This window comes from Chionomys nivalis, chromosome 17, assembly GCF_950005125.1.
Source record: "Chionomys nivalis chromosome 17, mChiNiv1.1, whole genome shotgun sequence".
Classification (NCBI taxonomy): Eukaryota; Metazoa; Chordata; class Mammalia; order Rodentia; family Cricetidae; genus Chionomys; species Chionomys nivalis.
Window position 1 is genome coordinate 55680116 of NC_080102.1, and position 22106 is coordinate 55702221.

The 22106-nt window shown below is 46.9% G+C and overlaps 1 protein-coding gene across 1 annotated transcript; it reads left to right on the forward strand.

Annotated features, from left to right (window-relative positions):
* Window positions 1-6826: 6826 nt before the first annotated feature.
* Window positions 6827-22098, forward strand: Ccdc65 (coiled-coil domain containing 65). The gene is made up of 8 exons (XM_057791950.1): window positions 6827-7150; window positions 7824-7991; window positions 16081-16250; window positions 17263-17401; window positions 18706-18903; window positions 19052-19270; window positions 21453-21605; window positions 21689-22098. Exons 1-8 carry the CDS (start codon window positions 7019-7021, stop codon window positions 21998-22000), a joined length of 1491 nt encoding a protein of 496 aa, XP_057647933.1. The 5' UTR covers window positions 6827-7018; the 3' UTR covers window positions 22001-22098.
* Window positions 22099-22106: the final 8 nt, after the last annotated feature.

The following is a 22106-nucleotide window of genomic DNA, read 5'->3' on the forward strand; positions in this document are numbered from 1 at the left end:
GCTGGGATTAAAGGCGTGTGCCACCACCGCCCGGCTGACAATCTTTAAGCACATTACACTTAGTGTTTCAGGGCACTTTAGAAGATAAACGCACATATCTAGTTGTATACATTTGTGCCTTATTTAGTGTATGCTTTGGGTTACAATCTAATATATAATTGGTCGCTGGGGTGGTAGCTCTGATGAGGTGCTTGCTTGCAGACACGAGAACCTGGGTCTAAGGAGCCTTCCTGCTGAGATCTAGGCCAACGCAAGACTGCCCCAAAGTCAAGGAAGAAAGTGACTAAGGGATGACAACTGAGGTTGTCCTCTGGCTTGCACACACATGGGTGCACAAGTGCACCTAACACAAATACGGACACACAACTGCTGAACTGGCCAGGGTTCTCTAGAGGAACAGAGATTACAGAATGAAGATATCTACATCTACATGTTTCTAAATCTATAGATAGATAGATAGATAGATAGATAGATAGATAGATAGATAGATAGATATAGATATGGAATGTTTTTAGAATGGCTTAGAGGCTGTGGTCTAGATCATTCAATAATGGCTGCCCACCAAGGGAGGGTCACCAGTGAGGTTCAGTAGAAGCTCAGTCCATGGCTGGATGTCTCAACTGGTTTTTGATATAGGCCAGAATCACAAAGAAGTAGGCTTGATGCCCGTGGAGGAATGGACTTGCCAGTGAGAGCAAGAAGACAGAGAGCAAACGCTTCCTTCTTCTACAACCTGTCTACAGGCTGCCAGCAGAAGGTGTGGCCCAGATTAGAAGGGCAGCTACCCTTTAATCTGGATTAAAAGTGGGTGTTCCCGCTTCAAGGGATTTCATTAAGAAAAAATATCTCTCACAGGTATAAAACACACTTGGTTTTTAGTTAATTCCAAATGTAATCAAGTAGACAACCAAGAATAACCATCACAACTCCCTCCCCTCAGAAATCATGTATTTCTACCCGTTGCTCTTGCAGAGGACCTGGATTTCGTTCCCAACCCCCGTGTGGCAATGTATAACCACCTGCAATTCCAGTTCTAGGGGATCCAGTACCCTATCCTAGCATTCATACGGTATACATACACACATACATGCAGGCAAAACACTTATACACTACAGGACAAGTTTCAGGCTGGCGAGAGTTACATGTAAGACCCTGTCTCAAAACAAAAATGACTCCCCAAGAAATCTTTGGCCATCGAGGTGACAGAAGTGCTGTCTACCCTAGTCTAATCATTCCATGCTCTGAGTGTGTGGGAATGTCACACCACAGCCCCTGGCTAAGCCCTGGAGTGGAGCAGGAGAAGGCAGGAAGACTCACACGCTGTGGTCGCTCCAGCCTCCTGAGCACATGTGCGGCCAGATGCATGGCTACCTCTGTCTGTCCTCCAGCTGCCGTCCACCCTCTGCCTCTGTAGCACCCATCACTTCAGCTCCTAAGGACAGAATGCAGGCTTCTTCAGGAGGACCCTTCAGCACCTCCCTGATTCTGCTTCAGCCCCACCCTCAAGCATTCTGTACTTCCCCACTAATTCAGCCTCTAGTGGCTTCCCTTCCCTTCCTTTCCCTTCCCTCCCCTCCCCTCTCCTCTCCTCCTCTCCCTCTCCCCTTCTTTCTTTCTTTTTCTGGTACTGGATTTGAACCCTTTGACTTATACAGATAAACAAGTACTCTACCTGAGGTTCATCCTCACCACTAATAAAATAAAAAAAAATAAAATATTGAGACAGAGTCTGGCTCTCTTGCCTAGACTGGTCTTGAACTTCCTCTGTAGCACAAGCTGGCCTTAGGAAGCTCTCTTCCTGCCTCAGCCTTCTGAGTGACTGGGATTGTAAACACAAGTCATCACATCCCATCCTTCTTTTCTTTTCTTCTTTTTTCTTTTTTCAAGACAGGGTAGCCTGTCTTCTCTGTGCAGCTGTACTGGAACTTGTTCTGTAGACCAGACTGGCCTTGAACTCAGAGACCCACATGTCTCTACCTCCCTAGTGCTACAGTTAAAGGCCTGCACTACCACCACTACCACTGGGCCTGTAGTTGGTTTGGTTTTTTTTTTTTTTTTTTAATTCTTTAGGGGTCCATTACCAGCTCCCAAATAAATACACAAAGATTTATTCTTACTTATGAATGCCTGGCCTTAGCTTGACTTGTTTTCTAGCGAGCTTTTCTAACTTAAATTATCCCATTTCTCTTTAACTACCTTTTGTCTCTGGGACTTTTACCTTTTTTAATTCTGTATATCTCTCTTTCCTTCTTACTTTATGACTGGCCGTGCGGCTGGACGGCTGGCCCCTGGCATCTTCCTCTCCTCCTTTCCTCACTCCTCGCTCTCTTCCCTAGATCTCTATTCTCTCTGCCTGCCAGCCCCAGCTATCCTTTCTCCTGCCTTGCTATTGGCCGTTCAGCTCTTTATTAGACCAATCAGGTGTTCTAGGCAGGCAAAGTAAACAGATATACAGAGTTAAACAAACGCAACATAAAAGAATACAACACATCTTTGCATTATTAAACAAATATTCCACACATAATGAATATTCCATGCATAAATGAATATAACACATCTTAAACCAATATTCCACAACACTGACCCATTTTCTCCTGCAACATCTATCTTCAGGCGCACACACACATGCACACTCATGCGCACTAATGCACACACACACAGGCAGTCAGGCACTGGGTGGGCACTCAGAGCAACGATTGATTTTTCTTCTGTTTCATATAAGCCATTTCATACAAGACAGGGAGGGTCTTATAAGGCGTCCAGTCTCGCATGAAATGTTTTTAATTTTATGGCATATTCTTTCTGGGGGAGAATCTATATCCTTCTTATCATAATTACCGTAAAGATATCCAGAGTCTGGTAAGATGGCTCATCAGCTAAGCACACTGGCTGCTCTTCCAGGGGGAGCAGGGTCTGGTTCCCGGCGCCCACATGGCCGCTCACAACCACCTGTAACTCCGATGCCCTCTTCTGTTATCCGAGGCTCACATGTGTCGCACAAACACACATGCAGTCCAAACACCCTTTTACATAAAAATAAATAATTGTTTAAAAAGATATGACACTTCCCGCTAACAAAAGGTTACGAATCATTGTACATTTTAGAAATGTTTGTTCTGAATGGCTGTATCTATCTGTAACAGTTGTATACTCGATAAACACTGAATGAATGAATAAGCCTCCCCCGCATTAGGATGTTTTTTTTTTTTAAAAATGGGAAAAAAACTGCAGCAACAACAACAACAAAAAGCTCAAAAGAAAACTAAGGGGAAGATTTTTAAACGTTGATTATTTCAGCCCCCTGTCTGGTGACCCCCAAGTACCGTCTTCTCAGTGGGGCCCACTGCTTAAGACCGGTACTTCAGTGGTTCCCAGCCCCTGCCAGCACCCGGCTCCTGTCCTGAAATCCACCTACTGCGCCTTTGCAGTCTGTCAGCTGAAAATAATCCTGAAGCTGGGGGTGCGAGCCGCTAAGGCGTCCTTCCGCAGAGGGAGACTCTGCCCCCTGCTGGCTGCTCAGCTCCATCGACCCGGGGAGAGTCCAAGACTGAGGTCCCCACGCAGGAACCGAGGGCTATGAGGCAAAGGGGAGGTGGAAGGAGAGGATCCCCCCACGGGACAGGCTTCCAGTCTATGACCTGGCTTGAGTCTGGAGCGGCTGTGTTTCTTTCCCAGGGTTAGGGTGTCCCAGGCTAGCATTTACGGAGGCAGGGACAAGACGGCTGTGGAGGCGCATCTGGAGCTCCAGGGAGGTCCCGTCTCTCAGACCTGGCTTTCTCATTGACCCTTTTTTCCCTGGGTCCCGCTGCGACACCTTTCGATCCTGAGCCAATTCTCTGCATCGCCTACACTTGGCGTGCAGTGTACCAGCCGCCCCATCACCATGGAAACAGGAGCCTCTGCATCCATCCTAGAGCAGATTTGCGAAGCTATGAGAAGAATCTGGGTTTGGGAGGGAGGGTCATAAAGGTTATTGAATAACACGTACCTTGTGAAGATAGCTGACTCTGCTGACGTTAACGCTGCCTGTCCTCTCGGTCCATCCAAACCGACCAACTTCTCCTGATGTAGCCTTGAGCTAAAGGTCTCTAAGCATCACTTTTCTCATCTGTTAAATAAAAATAATAGCCGCACTTACTTCACAGGGCTGCTGTAAGAATCCCATTAGGTAATGCACACATAACACTTAAGTCAGCACTCGGCATGCAGTGAATGCTCAAAATGTTATTGACGTGATTTGCGCATATTTATTATTTAGGTATTTGTTATTTCTGCTGCTAAACTGCTAGTACCTTGGTAATAATGCCTTTTGGCACAATGGCACTCACCTGTAATCGCAGCACTTGGGAGGTGGAGACAGGAGAATCAGGAAAGTCAAGGCTAGATTCAGCTACATAATGCGTTCAAAGCCAGCCTGAACGTGAGGCCCCCACCTCAAAAAGACAAAAATGGAAAATCATGAATTTTGTTTTCCATCTCATGCGTGTGTGTGTTGCACAAATATGAGCATGTGGATCAGATTGTGTTCTTATTTTCAGAAATGCAGAGGCCAGAGCAGTACGTTGCGTGTTCTCCTCCACTCTTCTCTACTTCTTGCTTTAAGACAGGGTCTCTTGTGTTGGCTAGGCTAGCTGGCCAGGGAGATCTCAAGGTCTTCCGGGATTTGCCCCATAATGCTGGAGTTACAGACACAACACAGCCACGACAGTTGTTTTACCTGTGTGCTGTAGATCCAAATTCTGGTCCTGATGCTCGCAGAGCAATGTTCTCACCCACCGAGCATCTCCCGGGTCCTTCTGTCTGCTTTCCTTCCTGTCTCTTCTTTGGCTGTCCTTCCACCTTGAATTGTCATACTGTCTCTGAAGACCCACCCCCCCAGACAGAGTAACCTGCAGTCTACTGTTGACCCACTCAGGTCTGGGGAGTTAACCTTCAAGTGTGGGCGCCTGAACGTCACCAAAGTGCGAGCAAAATCTCTGAACTGAATTTACACATAAAAACATGTTCACAAGCCAGGACTGGCAGCCCAGGCCTGACATTTTGGCTACTTGAAGAGACTGAAACAGAAAGATCAAAAGTTCAAGTCCCACCTTGGCAAATCTATAAGACACTATCTTAAAAATAAATAAATAAATAAATAAATAAATAAATAAATAGCTGAACTTGGTGGCATATGTACAGAAGGCAGAGGTAGCAGATCTCTGAGTTTGAGGTCAGCCCACTCTGTTTGTTTTAGGACAACCAGAGTTACCTAGTGACACCATGTCTCAAAGCAAAAACAAAAAGACTTTTAACAGAAGAGCTATATAATTACACATACACACTTATATTTTTATTTATTTTGTTTTTGAGTCCAGGTCTTAGGTAGCTCAAGATAGTTTTGAGCTTTCTATGAATTTTATGCTGGTCTTGGAATCTGAATCCCCCTGCCTCCAGTTCCCAAGTGCTGGGCTGAAAGATGTGTTCCACCACCCCTGACTTATGTGACAAAGCAGGAGAAACTAAGGGAGAGCTAAGTAGAGCATTGTCTAGTGATCTTAACGGGAAGACTCGTCCTCAGAAAGGTAACTGTTCTTTTCACACTTACCTGAAATGCACTGGGATTCCCTTCAAATCCCAACAGCTCAGAAACAGACAAGCTGGTGCATCCATTTATGCAGAAACACGAAGCCCAAGGAGAGCTAAGACGCTCATTAAGAGGAATAAGGCTGAGCTCCGGTCTAGCAGGCACCAGTGACTATAATAAACCAATAATGGAGACAGCATGCTATTGGTACAATAATAAACAAATACCTTCACGGAATGGAATAAAGAACATAAACACAAACCCGCCACATGTAGATTCTTGATTCACGATGGAAGGAATAAGGCAGAACAGTGAGGAAATACCCTCAAGGCACAGACGAAACCACAAGATCACACATCAAGGTTTAGGTACAAACATGGAAGACACTAAAGGCCAAACTTTCATTATTTTAAAAAAAGTTGAGGGACTGGAGAGATGGCTCAGAGGTTAAGAGCATTGCCTGCTCTTCCAAAGGTCCTGAGTTCAATTCCCAGCAACCACATGGTGGCTCACACCCATCTGTACTGGGGTCTGGTGCCCTCTTCTGGCCTGCAGGCATACACACAGACAGAGCATTGTATACATAATCAATAAATCAATAAATAAATATTAAAAAAAAGTTGAGATGATGCTATCTTGGTCAGTTTGGAATGCTGTAATAAGACAAAATAAACACACACATATATATGAAAGAACAATAAAGCTACTAGGAAATAGGCCACCCAGCCAGCCACGAAGTAAGCAGGAGAGAAAGTCACAGAGAATAAAGAAAAGTAAAAAGGCCTGAGGCAAAAGGTAGATAAAGAGAAACAGGTTAAGTTAAAAGAGCTAGCCAGAAAGAAGCCTAAGCTAAGCCAAGCATTCAAATCTAATTATATGATTTGGGAGCTGGTTGGTGGCCCAAAAGAAGCCTGGTACGCCCACCCTCAAAAGAGAATTTATGAGTATGTGTGTAAGTGGTCTTGACCTGTTCCACTGAATCCAACACCCTCTTCTGGTCTCTGCAGGCAACAGGCATGCCCATGTACGCAGACATATACAGACAAAACACACATACACAAAATAAAACAGTAAAATAGGAAAAAAAATATTTGAAGGCTTTTTTAAAGAGAGAGAGTAGGATTTTTATGAAAAGCCCTCTCCACAAGAACTGACTGCGGTCCTCCAGAGTGCAGGGGGCGCTTCAAATAGGGCTCACCTTCCAATTTCTCACACGGGCAGCGGTCTTAGCGAAGGTCCTTGTTGCTAGGAGACAAGATGCATCGTTCGACTCTTGAGCCGGCTGTTGACGGCCTGAGCTCTCTTGGCGGAGGACTGAGGTCTAACTAAGGCTCCATTACCTTAGTTCCAGAAGGTCCCTGTCTATGGGAGCGTTTTCTTTCTAATTTCTCACAAGCAGGCCGTGGCGGCAGGCCGAGGCTCTTTGCCTGAATCCAGTCCGCCGGCCCAGCCATGCCTAAAAAAGGGAAAAAGGCAAAGGTACCCTTGACGGATGAGGAGCAGCTGCTTCTGTTTCAGCAGAAGTTGCTGGCAGAGGAGGAGGCGGCCAAGAAGAAAGAGAGGCTTCTCACACAGTTCTTGAAGGTGATGCTTGTCTTCATTGCGTCTTGCCCAAACCCACCCCGCCCGTGCCCTGGCACCGTTGCCCGGGTCGCGTCACTGTTGACTGACTCATTTTCATCCGGTCCGTGCCTCCTCCGAAGTCCTCGGCTACATTGTTTTCGGCCTAGGGAGTTCACTGTGAAGCATGGAGAGGGGGCATAGAGATTGGAAGTACCAACTGAGCTCCGGAATTAGGACAGTAGGTGCTGTCGAGTGTCCAAATTCAGCTATCTTGAAAATTCTGGGGGCTGGAGAGATGGCTCAGCAGTAAGAGCACTGGCTGTTCTTCCAGAGGACCCGAGTTCAATTCCCAGCACCCACATGACAGCTAACAACTGTCTGTAACTCCAGTTTCTGGGGTTCTGATACCTTCACACCAATCCACACAAAATAAAGCTAACTAAATTAAAAAAAAAAAAGAAAGAAAAGAAAAGAAAGAAAATTCTGATGTTCTGTCTGGAGTGGGGTCATTAGAAAGTCTTCTGCTATGACGTCTCACCTTGAAGGAAACTCCCATCGAAAACCACAAATCCGAGTCTTGGGTGTTGGTTGCCCTTCAGAATGCTCGAGGGCTGGTGTTTGTCAGGGTGGTATCCATTGTACCCTGGTAGACCTTTGGCCTTGGCTGAAATGGGTATGTTTCTCCTTCACACAGGACAAGCTGGCCAAGGAAGAACACAACAGCGCTCTGAATCTTAATAAGATCAACACGCAGTGGAGAACTGTCCTAAGGGAAGTCAAGACCAGGGAACTTCTCAAGGACATCGAGATCCTCAGCCAAACCTTTGAGCGCGTTGTGGACTGCAAGGACAGCGTCATCAAGGTACAGCTCCCTCACGCTCGACGCTGGCCTTGATCTTTCTCAGTAGAGCGGGCCTAGTGAATTCATTTTTTTTTTTTGAGACAAAGTCATATATCCCTATACTGATGTAACTGGAGATGACCTTGAACTTTTCATCCTCCTGACCCCACTTCTCAGCTGCAGGCACCGCAGGTGTATACAGCCAGATCTACCTGATTGACATTTAAACCTTCACACGGCACAAGAAATGAAATACTGAGCTGTCACTATCCCTGCCTTCCTTAGAGGAACTAACTACTCTCTTTGGTCATTTGCTACCCCAAACAAGTACTGCAGAGTTTTATAGTAGTGAGCCAGCAAGTGAAACTTAGTCCTGGTCTTTCTATCTGTTCCAGAAGGCTCAGTTCCAGAGAGGGGGCCGACCAGTCAGAGGGCTAGTATTAGAGTGTGGGTATCTTGTTTTTGTGAAGGGTCTCACTCTAGGTCTGGCTGGCCTCGAACTCACAGAGATCCGCCTGCCTCTGCCTCCCAAGTGCTGGGGTTGAAGGCGTGGGCCACTGCACCTGGCAAGATAGGGGTATTTTGACTCTTATTCCACTGTTTCATTCAAGCAATTTGGCCTCCTTGATTCAACTTCAGTGTCCCTGGATAAGGTTTGGAAGCCCTCTGAAGGTGAGAGCAATTCTGGATTTCCAAACCATCTTAATGATCTTTTGGAGATAGGAGGGAGATAGACACAGACTCGGACAGTCCAGACTGGCTGTAATTTAGTGGTTCTATTTCAGCCTTCCCAAGTACTGGAATTATTGGTAGGTGTCATCAACTGGGCCCATCCTTATGCTCTTAAGAAATTCTTGAATCACTCTCATCCTTTGAAGGACTCCGATATATTTTCTTAAAATATCTATCTATCTATCTATCTATCTATCTATCTATCTATCTATCTATTTATTTTGTATACAATATTCTGTCTGTGTGCATGTCTACAGGCCAGAAGAGGGCACCAGACCTCTTTACATAGATGGTTGTGAGCCACCATGTGGTTGCCGGGAATTGAACTCAGGACCTTTGGAAGAGCAGGCAATGCTCTTAACCACTGAGCCATCTCTCCAGCCCCTCTGATATATTTTTTTAAAAAAAGCCCGTGTGTGGGTATTCATGCCAAGAAGGTCAGAGGGCAACTTTGTGGCGTCTTCTCAGTCCACCCGTATATGGGCGTAGCTGTCTCCTTGGCCTTGTATGTCCCCCCCCCCCACCTTTTACGTTCTTTGCAGTCCCATTTAAGCACAAATGAAATGTGTGCCTGAGCCATCTCTTCTTTTTCTTCTCTGTACACAAGCCTGGCTTTGGGATTGGTGACATTGATGGCCACCATGCTGTCCTTCCCACCACAGCTTTACGATTCTTTTTTTTTTTTTTTAAGATTTATTTTATTATTATGTGTACAACATTCTGCCTCGATGTATGACCGCAAGCCAGAGGAGGGCGCCAGATCTCAGTACAGATGGTTGTGAGCCACCATGTGGTTGCTGGGAATTGAACTCAGGACCTCTGGAAGAGCAGCCAATGTTCTTAACCTCTGAGCCATCTCTCCAGCCCCCAGCTTTGCGATTCTTGAGGAAGCATGAGTGGTCTCAGCACAGTGAGACGTGTCAGACATGGCGGCACCGGTGCTGCACCACGGACACACAGAGCCCCTGGGCAGCATGTCTAACACAGCATTGGTGCTGCACCAGGAACACACAGACCCCCTGGGCAGCATGTCTAACACAGCATTGGTGCTGCACCAGGAACACAAGGAGCCCCTGGGCAGCATGTCTAACACAGCATTGGTGCTGGACCACGGACACACAGAGCCCCTGGGCAGCATGTCTAACACAGCATTGGTGCTGCACCAGGAACACACAGACCCCCTGGGTAGCATGTGCTTGGTTTCTTTGTTGTTCTCATGACCAATGCTGGGCATAAGAATCTGGCCCTCAAAGCTTCTCTGCAACCTATTGATGCCTCTGCATTTCTTCTTAGTTCTGACTTTCACTGAAGGAATTTCTTGATCACCTCCCCACTCCCATTTTTCGAGATCGGGTTTCTCTGTGTAGCCCTGGCTTTCCTGGAACTAGCTCTGTAGACCAAGCTGGCTTCGAACTCACAGAGATCTCCCTGCCTCTGCTTTTTGAGTCTGGGGTTAAAGTCTCATGCCACTACCACCCGGCTATGGTCCTATGGTCCTCTCTTTCTTTCTTTCTTTCTTTCTTTCTTTCTTTCTTTCTTTCTTTCTTTCTTTCCTTCCTTCCTTCCTTCCTTCCTTCCTTCCTTCCTTTTTTTTTTTTTTTTTTTGGTTTTTCGAGACAGGGGTTCTCTGTGGTTTTGGAGCCTGTCCTGGAACTCCCTTTGTAGACCAGGCTGGTCTCGAACTCACAGAGATCCGCCTGCCTCTGCCTCCCGAGTGCTGGGATTAAAGGCGTGCGCCACCACCGCCCGGCCTTCCTTTCTTTCTTTTAACCATCTCGGGCCTCACTAAAGGTCTGAGGGGAACCAAGATCCGCGCAGGAAGTGGCAGCTTCCTTGAAGGTAGCACCAAGGGAGAGAAAGCTACAGCCCCTTTGTGTTTATTTTTCATTTTGCTTTTTAAAGACAGTGCCCTTGCTGGCCTGGAACTCACTATGAAGACCAGGCTAGCCCCAAACCCAGAGAGATCCACCGGCCTCCGCCTTCGAGTTCTGGGATTAAAGACCTTCGCCATTACACTCTGTTTGTCTTTTTAAAATACACACTTTACCTGTTTGTAGTACGAATAATAAAAACCCAGAAACAGATACTGGGATTCAACCTGAAGGTCAGAAAAGCAAAGCAGCCAGCCACTGGCTCTTACCTCTACCTCAAATGGAAAATGGGTAAGATCCTGTCTCCACAAATCCTGAAAACTCCACAGAGTTCCTGTCTCTTCCTCTTTCTATTCCTCTCTCTGCCCAGCCATATGACTCTCGTCTCCACCTCCCTAGTGCTGAGATCACCTTTGTGTGAGCTCTGTTTCTCTTTTAGACAGATTCAATCTTGTGTAGCTCAGGGTGTCCTTGAACTAGCAAAGATCCACCTGCCTCTGCCTGGGATTTAAGGTGTGTGCCACCACTCCCTGGTTTGTATGGCTGACTAGTATGGCTGCTTTGCTCTCTGATCTTCAGGCAAGCTTTATTTATTAAAGCTCAAATAATACACCACTATACCTGCTTGCCAATTCCTCTTTAGGCTTTTCTTCTCAAACAAAACTCGCAGTACAGCAAATATCCACTACCAAGTCGGTGTCTTTCCGCAAGAAGACACGCCTTTCCTTCTGCCTGTTGCGCGGGTGGGGGTGGGGATCCGACAGACCCCGGCAGCTTCACACTGCTATGGCTTTTTCCTTTGCTCTCTTTAAACTGATTTACTTATTTCTATGTCCATTGGTGTTTTGTCAGAATGTTTGTCTGTGTGAGGATGTCAGATCCCCTGGAACTGGAGTTATAGACAATTGTGAGCTGCCATATGGGTACTGGGAATTGAACTCTGGAAGAGCAGCCAGTGCTCTTAACCTCTGAGCCATCTCTCCAGTCCCAGACCTTTTTTTTTTCCAGTGGTAGGGAGCAAATCTAAGGCCTTTTATGTGTTTGATAAGTACCACTGAGTCACATATCCAGCCCTGGAAGGTTTTGGATTTGGTGTGTGTGTTATATGTTCACATATGTATATGCATGCCAGAGGTTGTTACCCAGTGTCTTTCCTTAACTATGGTCCATCTCTTTGTTTGCTTTTAGAATGTGGTACACTCGAGCCGGAGAAGTGACTCAGCAGTTAAGAGCACTTATTGTTCTTGTAGAGGAACCAGGTTAGATTTCCAGCATCCATATGGTGGCTGTAACTCCAGGAGACTTGATGCTCTTTTCTGACCTCTAAGGGCACCAGGCACACATATGGTATATACACATACATGCAGACAACACTTATGAAATAAAATAAATCTAAAAAAAATGTTTTTAAAACATTGCATGCAGAGGCTGAAGGATCTCTGAGTTTGAGGTCAATCTGGTCTAGCAGGTTCTGTGCCAGACAGGGCTGCGCTGGAGTGAGACCTTGTCTCAAACAAACAAAAACAAACAAACAAATAAAAAACACTTCACAGAGCCGGGCGGTGACGGCGCAGGCCTTTAATCCCAGCACTTGGGAGGCAGAGGCAGGCGGATCTCTGTGAGTTCGAGGCCAGCCTGGTCTAGAAGAGCTAGTTCCAGGACAGGAACCAAAAAGCCACAGAGAAACCCTGTCTCGAAAAATCCAAAAAACAAACAAACAAAAAAAAAAACACTTCACAGATTTGCTCAGGGTCATGTTAATCTTTCTGTATTATATTCCAATTCTGGCATATATGCTGCCAAAACAAGCATCTTCTTTTTTGAGACAGTCTCTCTCTGACCCTGAAGCTGGGCTGGATGGCCAGTGAGCTTCAGGTATCCACCATGAATGAGGGGTGATCTGAACCCCCAGCCCCAAGCACTGGGATTATAGGCGTACCCCCAGGCCTGGGTCTTTATGTGGGTTCTGGGTCAGGTTCCAAACTCAGGGCCTTGTGCTTGCTTGGCACGAACTTTGTCACTAACCCACACTTTGTTTTTTTTTTTTTTGAACCCAGACTGAGAATAATGGCATTACTCCTGCCTCAGCCTCCCAAGTGTTAGCCAGGTAGTGGTGGTGCACGCCTTTAAGCCCTCAGGAGGCAGAGGTAGGGGCATCTATGTGAGTTCGAGGCCAGCCTGGTCTACAGAGTGAGTTCCAGGACAGCCAGGGCTACACAAAGAAACCCTGTCAAAAAAAATTCACAAGACTCCTCTCCAGGGTTATACAAGCAAAACCGACTGCTAGAGAGAAGGAGGGACCCTCAGACCAGCTAAGCTGTGGAACTCAAGGATGCAGCTTTTGTTAACCATCAGTTACCCCAATAAACTAGCTGGTTCACCAAGGTAGACTCTGGCAGAATCATTAGTCTTTCTCTCTCTTCTGGGGACAATGGATATTTGTCCCTGTTTTCCAGGAAAGCCACACAACACAACCTTTGCCCCACGGGGTTTGTCTTCACACACAACAGCGAGCCAGTCTGGGTTTCTCGCAGCATGCCTGGAGGAAGAATTCCCAAGAATAGGCATTCCAAGAGGCAGGAAGTGGAAGCTGCCAGGCCAGAGTGAAGGCTGTGCTGGAAGCAGCACAGTTCCAAGTGCCATTTTCACCTCTTCTGTTGATCCCAATAGTCAAGGTTACTCAAACTCAAGGAGGTGGAAAGAGAACTCTTTTCTTCTGTGCTCCCCCTTCCCGCTTTCCTATCTTCCTTTTTCTTTCTGGCTTTCCTCTTGAGATGAGTCTGCTGACTTCAAACTCATGAGTTTAAAAAAATATTTTATTATTTTTAAATTATGTGTATGTGTCTTGTGTGTTGGGGGGGCGTATACATGTGGGTGCAGGTGCCCACAGAGGCCAGAAGAGGGCGCCATAACCCTTGGCGTTAGACTTCCAGAGTGGTCAATGCTGGAAATTGAACTCAGGTCTTCATGAAGAGGAGCAAGTGCTCTCAGCCTCTAAGCTGTCTCTCTAGCTTCCCAGCTCCCAGTCTCCCTTCCTCCCAAAGGCTGGCATTATAGGCATGTGATACGATCCAAATGATTATTTCCTCTTTGGTGGAGGAACTGCCAGTCCCACTCAGGAAACTGTAGGATGGGAGTGGACTTGTCTTTGCCATACAGGATGCCATAAGAAGCCAGTTTCTGTTGGCCCCTTAATCACTCTGTCCTCGCTTGATTGGTCTTTGATAGCTTCCTTGCTTTTTATTTTGTGCTTGTAGTACTGGGGATCAAAATCTAGCCCTATCTGTGGTAGGCAAACACTCCACCACTGAGATACATCCCCAAACCCTATAAAATAATTTTGCTGTGTGTGGTAGTACACACTTTTAATCCTGCACTAGGGAGGCAGAGGCAAGCAGATCCCTGTGAGTTGGAGGCCAACTTAGTTTACATAACTAGTTCTAGGCCAATTAGAGCTACGTTGGGAGATACTGTCTCTGTATGTATATATATATATATATATATATATATATATATACATACATACATACATACTCAGTACATATATATAGTATGGGTGTATATGGAAGTATGTATATATGCATATATTATATATACGTACATATCACACACACATGCGCACACGCACACATGTCTTGTTAAGTACCCATGCTGTCTTCAAACTCATTACCGTAGCCTAGGGAATTTGCCGTGCTCCTGCATCAGTGCCCTGGTATTGTGGGTGTGCATCACCATGACTGATTTGTGTAAGAAGATAAACTAGGGCTGGAGGTTAAGAGCACTGGCTGCTCTTCCAGAGGTCCTGAGTTCAATTCCCAGCAGCCACATGGTGGCTCACAACCATCTGTAATGAGATCTGGTGCCCTCTTCTGGCCTGCAGGGGACACACAGGCAGAACACTTTACATAATAAATAAATCTAAAAAATAGGAGATAAACTTGTTAAGTGGGGAGCGTAACCCCAGCCCCCTGGCCTAGGAGTTGCATTGGTCTGGACTCCAAATCCCAGCATGCCAGGTTCTGACCCCTCCCCCCAGGGTATTTAAGTGAGCTCCCAGAGGAGAAACACGTGGTTCCGTGGTTCTGGGTTTGCAAGTGCTCCTCGCTTTCCTCTCCCCACCGTGCACTCACCGTATTTAATAAAACAATGGGCATTTTAATTTGGTTTGATCTGACCTGATTGGATTTCTTTGCACCAGCGGAGTGGCCCGTCTTAGGATTTTTTTTTCCTAACAAAACTAGATTCAAGTTAGTTTCTGCCCTCAAACATCCAGTTCTCCAAGGACACCTGGCTTTTTTTTAATTTTAAGATTTATTTATTATGTATACAATTTTCTGCCTGCATGTATGCCTACAAGCCAGAAGAGGGCACCAGATCTCATTATAGATGGTCGTTAGCTACCATATGGTTGCTGGGAATTGAACTCAGGATCTCTGGAAGAGCCCACCCCCACCCCCAGTGCTCTTAACTGCTGCGCCATCTCTCCAGCCCTACCTCTTTTTTTTAAATGGTGGCTCCATCAGTGTAAATGTTTGTGAGCCACAAGACATTGGCTCACTTTACACTTCTTTAGAAAAAAATTCTTTTCATTTTATCTCTGTGTCTACATATATGTTAGGTGCACCATATACATGCATCAGCTCCCCTGGACCTGGAGTTACTAGTTTTCTGGGAAAGCAGCCAGTGCTCCTAATTGCTGAGCCATCTCTTCAGTCCTTCCCAATGCGGTTTTTTTTCAGACAGGATCTTACTATGCGACCCTGACTGGCCTAGAAATCCTAGTCCTTGGATTCCCAGATCTCCTGTCTCTCTCCTGAGTGGTAGGAATAAAGGCATGTACCACTAGGGCTGGTTCCTACGCTTCTAGAGGTCACTCTTGGTTTGCGTCAAGACTAAGTGGAAAGGGCTGGAGAGATGGCTCTTGCAGTTCTTTCAGAGGACCTGGGTTCGAGTTCTAGTGCTCACATTAGGCAACTCACAACTGCTGGTAGTTCTCATTCCAGGGAATCTGAGGGCCTCTGACCTCTTGGAACACCTGCATAACAAACTTAGAAAGGCATGCACGCATATACACAAATAATAAATTAATCTTACTTGTTAAAGACGGAATGGGAGAGCCAGCATTCCTAAAACCATTAGGAAATAAGAGAAAAATGCCATTGTGCCATCCACCTAGCCAGATAGCTAAGTGTGCGTGCGTGCGTGTGTGTGTGCGTGTGTGTGTGTGTGTGTGTGTAGGCGTGTAGGCCAGAGGCTGCCATTAAGCATCTTCCTTGCCTGCTCTCCACCTTATATTTTGAGATTGGAGCTCATTTATCAAATTGGGTAGGCTGGCTGGTCAGTGAGACCTAGGACCCCTTCTAACTCTACTCCCCTAAACCCAGGATTACAGGGGTGCCACCACACCAGACTTCTTTTGTGGGTGCTGAGGACCCAGCCCCTCGAATCCATTTGTATTTTCTCGGGGATGCCGCTCGGCCAGAACAGTAATTCTCTTCCTCCTCTAGTCTCTGGCTAAAGACTTGACTGAAGCAGAGGAACAATACGCCCACGCCCTGCGTAGCCACTTACACAATGTTGACCAGCTCTTGACCCTGCAGCGACGCCGACTCAGCCTCCTGGAGGAAAGCTACAACATGGAACTAGATGTCCTGACGAAAGAGTTTGAGACTGAACGGTAAGGGGCCAGGGAGTCCAGAGGCTGGATCCCGGGAGCTCCCAGAGCCTATCCCTAGTACCAGTACCTCGGAGCCTCCTCCCTAACCTAACCCCAGGCAGAGAGGGTCTTGAGTTCCTCGGAAATGAACTTGGGTTTAATCTTACAGTCTTAGCTTTCCTTGACCCCTGCCGGTACCTGTCTGTACCTTCTAATTTCAACTATCAAAATTCTATCCATCTGGCAGTAGATAAGGATGGGAGAGAGATTCCACAGGGAACTTACGCAGATTTTTGGTTTTGTTTCATATGAAAGTATTTCCTACTCAAAAATCAAAATATTCTGAAGGCTGATGAGAAGCCAAGGACAATGGCACTAGGTTTCGATCCTAATACATGAACTGGCTTTGTGGGAGCTTAGCCTGTTTGGATGCTCACCTTCCTGGACCTAGATAGAAGTGGGAGGACCTTGGTCTTCCTGTAGGACAGGGAATTTGGACTGCTCTTCAGTATCGAGAGGGAGGGGGAATGGACTGGGGGGAGGAGAAGAGGAGTGGGGATAGGGGGAGGGGAGCGGGGGAGGGGCAATATGTGGGAGGAGGGGGAGGGAAATGGGAAACGGGGAGCAGTTGGAAATTTTAATTAAAAAAGAATAAAAAGAAGAAAAGAAAAAAATCAAAATATTCTTATTCTTTCTGGAAAAAAAAAGAGAGAGTAAAAGAAAACATACACTAAAACAACTTTCCCGCCCCCATGCCAGGTGCCTGCAAGTTTGTCTCATCTATAGGGTTTTTTTTGTTTGTTTGTTTGTTTTGTTTTGTTTTTTGTATTTTAAGACAGAGCCTCACTGTGTAGCCCTGGCTGGCTTGGAACATATTCTGTAGACCAGGCTGCCCTCTAACTCATAGGTATCCGCCCACCTCTGCCTTCCAAGTGCCAGAACTAAAGGAGTGTGCCACCACCCCTGCCCGTTCATAGCTATGTGTTTCTTTGTTATTGTTGGACCTCATGCTATACCCATCTGTCTCCTGCAGGAAGACAATCATTGACCAGCATGAGAAAGAGATCCACTACCTCCAGGATGTCTTCATGGCCATGGAGCAGAACTACGTAGATTCCGAGTATGAGAGCAAGCTAGAATTCCAGAGTATGTGGGACGATCTGAAAAACAAGGTACAGGCGGAGGATGGAGGGCCGGGATGAGAACTGCTCAGGGCAGTCAGAGCTAGACGAGCGCTCCAGAGCCAATGGTCAATAAAAGTCTCTGGCCACTGAGGTCCCCGTGCTTCTTTGTGATCTTGTGAAAACTGCTTGGGAACCAGGAATGTTCTAGAAGATTTTAAGAATGCATTTAAGGGGGAAAGAACAAAACAAACAAACAAACAAAAATAAAAAAGCAAAAAACCACTACCACAACCAACAACAATTAAAAAAAAAAAAAAAAACCTAAGAGATCATCTGACTTCACCCTTTTGAGAGGTATAGACAAAGAAACAAAGGCCCACAGTTTAGCCACATGACCAGCTTGAATCCCACAGTCTGAGTCAGTAGAAATTGATCCAAAATTCTTTCTATCATAGACTTTGCAAATCTAGCTGATATTCAGAAGTTTGTGTCTAGGGTTCTTGGTTTAACTTTAATCAATCAACTTATATTTGAGACAGCATCTTCCTTAGCTCAGGCTGACCTTGAACTCACTATGTGGTGGAGCATGACCTGGAACTGCTTTTTTACTTTTACCTTAAACTTGTGATCCTCCTGCCTCCACCTCCCGAGTAGGGTAAAGGGTACCATCACATCCAGCGTGAGTCAATGCTAGGCAAGTATTCTCCTCTAAGCTCCATCCCCAACCCTTGCTTTTAATTTAGCCAGTGGGATACTTTACAGTTTGAATGATTTCCTACTTGTGAAAATTGAAAAGATTTCACATGAAAATCCAAACTATCAATTTTGCTTTAAAAAGTTACAAGATCTGAGCCAGGTGGTATAAAGGCACACACCTTTAATCCCAGCACACTGGAGGCAGAAGGAGGAGGATCTCTCTCAAATTTGAGGCCAGCCTGGTCTACAGAGTTCCAGGGCTACACAGAGAAACCCTGGTTCAGGAAGGAAAAAAAAAAAAGTTGAGATTGGAACACTGGGCCTCATTCTGTTTTTGTTTGGTTTGGTTTGTTTTTCAAGACAGGGTTTCTGTGTAGCTTTGGAGCCTGCCCTAGAACTTGCTCTGTAGACCAGGCTGGCCTTGAACTCAGAGATGTGTCTCTTCTGCCTCGCTCCTCATTCTGTTTCTAATTGGCATCATTCTCATGGAGCTGGGCCCACCCCCACGCTTTCCTGTCTGGGTCACAATGCCCCACTCTGAATGTAATTCACTAAACAACGCTCCTAACAGTTCCCGAGGGTAAGGCTGCTGGCGGGCATGAGCGGGCACTAAGAGGGTAGCTCTAAGCATTTGGTATTTGGAACACATTCCCTAGAATTTAGAAGAGAAGCACTTTCTTCGTCTACAACTGGAGAACATAGTGGAGGATCTGTGGAGAAGGTTCCAGGATGCACTTAAGAACTATACTGATGCCACGGAGGACCGGAAGATTGCCTTTGAGACTCTGAAGGTGAAGGACGAGAAAAGCTCCAAAGAGATTGAAATGCAGATGAAAAAAATCCAGAAGCTGCAGGTCAGTGCTCACTTGGAGACACCCATCTGTCCATTGCCTTCCCAAATTCTTTTGGGTCTCTCACTGGTTGGGTCAAGATGGCGCTCTGCTCTTAGTCCTCAGTCTGCCCTTCATCTGCCTTTGTCAATGGTCCCCACTGTCCCTCTAGGAGGCCATAGGTATCTTGAAAGGGAAGATCACAGCCCACAGCCGTGAAAGTGAATGGCAGAACCAGTGCATTCGCAATGACAAGGAACTGGTCCACGTACAGCTGCGAAAACTGAAGGCCCAAAGGACGCAGGCTCGGGGAGTGTCCCAGGAGAACTTAGTCAAACTCACCCTGGAAAGTAATGCCACCCTCAAGGACCTGAAAAAGGTCGTGGAGAAGGTAAAAGGGACAAAACCAAGAAACCTGACTGGAGGCAAAAGGGATTCAGGAAAGATGGGGCAGGGCTCCCTCCTCCCTCCTCTTTAAGTGGATGCTTGTGTTAGCTTTCCTTCCTTCCTTCCTTCCTTCCTTCCTTCCTTCCTTCCTTCCTTCCTTCCTTCCTACTCCATTCTCTTTTTTAAATGAACAGGGATTTTTCAGCTTCCCGAGTCGAGTCCCACTTTGCCTTGCACAGGGTCTTTTTCTCTGCATGTCTGATGCATGAGGTTTCCTCTCCTCCAACTGCTGATTCTGTCTGTGACTCTGCGGTTCCACAAGCTTGAGATTCTCTGCTGCCACCTGTTAGGAATATTTCTTTTTTTTTTTTTTTAAGATTTTATTTATTATGCATACAATGTTCTGCCTCCATGTATGCCCGCATGCCAGAAGAGGGTGCTAGACCTCATTACAGATGGTTGTGAGCCACCATGTGGTTGCTGGGAATTGAACTCAGGACCTCTGGAAGAACAGCCAGTGCTCTTAACCTCTGAGCCACCTCTCCAGCCAAGGAATATTTCTTTTTTTTTTTTTTTTTTTTGGTTTTTCGAGACAGGGTTTCTCTGTGGTTTTGGAGCCTGTCCTGGAACTAACTCTTGTGGACCAGGCTGGTCTCGAACTCACAGAGATCCACCTGCCTCTGCCTCCCAAGTGCTGGGATTAAAGGCGTGCGCCACCACCGCCCGGCTCCAAGGAATATTTCTTAGATGAGCCTCTCTGCCAACGCAAATAATTCCAATCAGACCAAATTAGATTGAATAAAAGATGCCCGTGTTTAATGCAGTGCTCCCGGGTGGCACTGGGAAAGCATGGCGAGGTGGGGGAGGAGACCACGCGAAACCCAGAGATCACGTGTACATTCTCTGGGGGGCAGTCTAAATAGCCTGTGGGAGTGGTCCTGACCCTCCCTGGGGAGGGATCACCGCTTGGTGGGCTTTCCCAGAGGTGGAGTTCAGACCAAGGCAACTCCCTGGGGAGGGGGCTTGAAATGGCATTCCTGCCCAGTATTCCAAAGATGGGTGCCAGGGGCTGGGATGAGGCCCCTGAATATAATACTACCTGATGTCTTTCAGGTTTTTCCTGCTTTTTAACTCTTTAACTAGCAGAGGAAACGAACCAGTTAGGACCTCTAGACTGTATTATTTCTAGACTGCATCATTTTGGGGGATTTGTCTCTGGATTTCTTCTGAAGACAGTATCATTTTGAGACAGGGTTTCTCCGTACTTTTTGGTTCCTGTCCTGGAACTAGCTCTTGTAGACCAGGCTGGCCTCGAACTCACAGAGATCCGCCTGCCTCTGCCTCCCGAGTGCTGGGATTAAAGGCGTGCGCCACCGCCGCCCGGCCTCCAGATTTCTTTTGCGGCCTACCAACTCATCAAGATGCTAATTTTCAGTCGTATGACAAGCTCCAAAGATACACACTGACCCCAAATGGCTGTCGTTTGCTCTGGATCTTCACCATAGGTTAAGTTTCACTGCGGCCCCTTAGATAGACCTTCCTCTGAGGCTGGCCCCCCAGTCTTGACCTTTTGTCAGCTTGAAGCAGCTAAGAGCAGTCAGGGTGACCTCTGAGACAGGTGATGAGAGACCAGGACAAACTCCCCATAGGAGCGGAAGAGCTACCACTGGGTAACAAAGGTGGTGGATTTCCAAGATGGCCACTTCTTCCTCGACCTCCTGAGAGAAAAGCCTGGCAGCTTTTGTCTCCCACTGCAGGGCCCCTGCCGATGGGTTGGCTCAAGAAGTTCAAGGCCTGATCAGGACCCGTCTCACACATCTGCAGACCAACCAACCCTCCTATTTGACTTCAAACTGACCAAGCCTAAAGTAGAGAAGGAAGACTCTAAAGCTTCTCAACCCCCAGGCCTCCAAAAGAGATGGGGCTCTCCAGCTTCCCAAGATCCCCCTCTGTGTGTCTGCGCATGTGTGTTTCCTCATCCCCAGGAAACGCCTGTCTTAGCTGAAGAGAAAGCGATGTGGTACCGTGGTACCGAGCTGTGCTGAGTGAGGATGTTAACTGCTGGGAGAGAGCTTGGCGCGCGGCAGGCACTGCCTGAGATGGGCTTCCTGCTGCTGGAGCCGCTTTCCTGGACTCAAGCAGGGATCCATCTTGTTTTCCCTAACGCGCCTCTTCCTTCCCAACAGGGTGAAAAGATCCTTAAACTTGCTGAAATCTGTAGGAAATTTGAAACAGAGGAAGAAAAAGTCCTGCCTTTCTATTCCTCAGTCCTGACTCCCATGGAGCAGGAGGAAGTGGAGAGACAGAACCCGGAAGAGCTCACAGAGGAGCTGGCCAAGGTAAAGGACGGGGAGGGTGGGGACTGGGCAGCATTTGCTCAAGGGGACCACCACACCCCTCCCTCCTCTGCCTCCGCTCTCAGGTTATGGCGGACTACTCAGGGATGGAGAACTTCTGGAAAAGATACAATAAGGTGAAGCTGGAGGTGCTGAGCCTGCAGCACAGACGCGTGCAGCTGCTGGAGATCAGCGGGAAGCTGAGGGAGATGCTCAAACAGTACCTGGACGGTATCTCCGTGAGCGATGAGGTGCTGAGCCAGCTCAACCCACTCTTCATAGTAAACCACAGGAGCAACCTTCCTCAGCTGTCCGCACCTGCCCAGGCAGGAGACAGAGGCCCTCCAACCACCTACAACGTCATCGAAGCCGCTCACGTTGTCTCCCATACCCTGTGATCCAAGGAACCCAAGACTTTTTTTGTGAACTCCGATTTAGATGGAGGCTCCGGACAGTACTCTAGTCATCGACTGCCACTATCCCGCGCAGTATGACCGATAAATT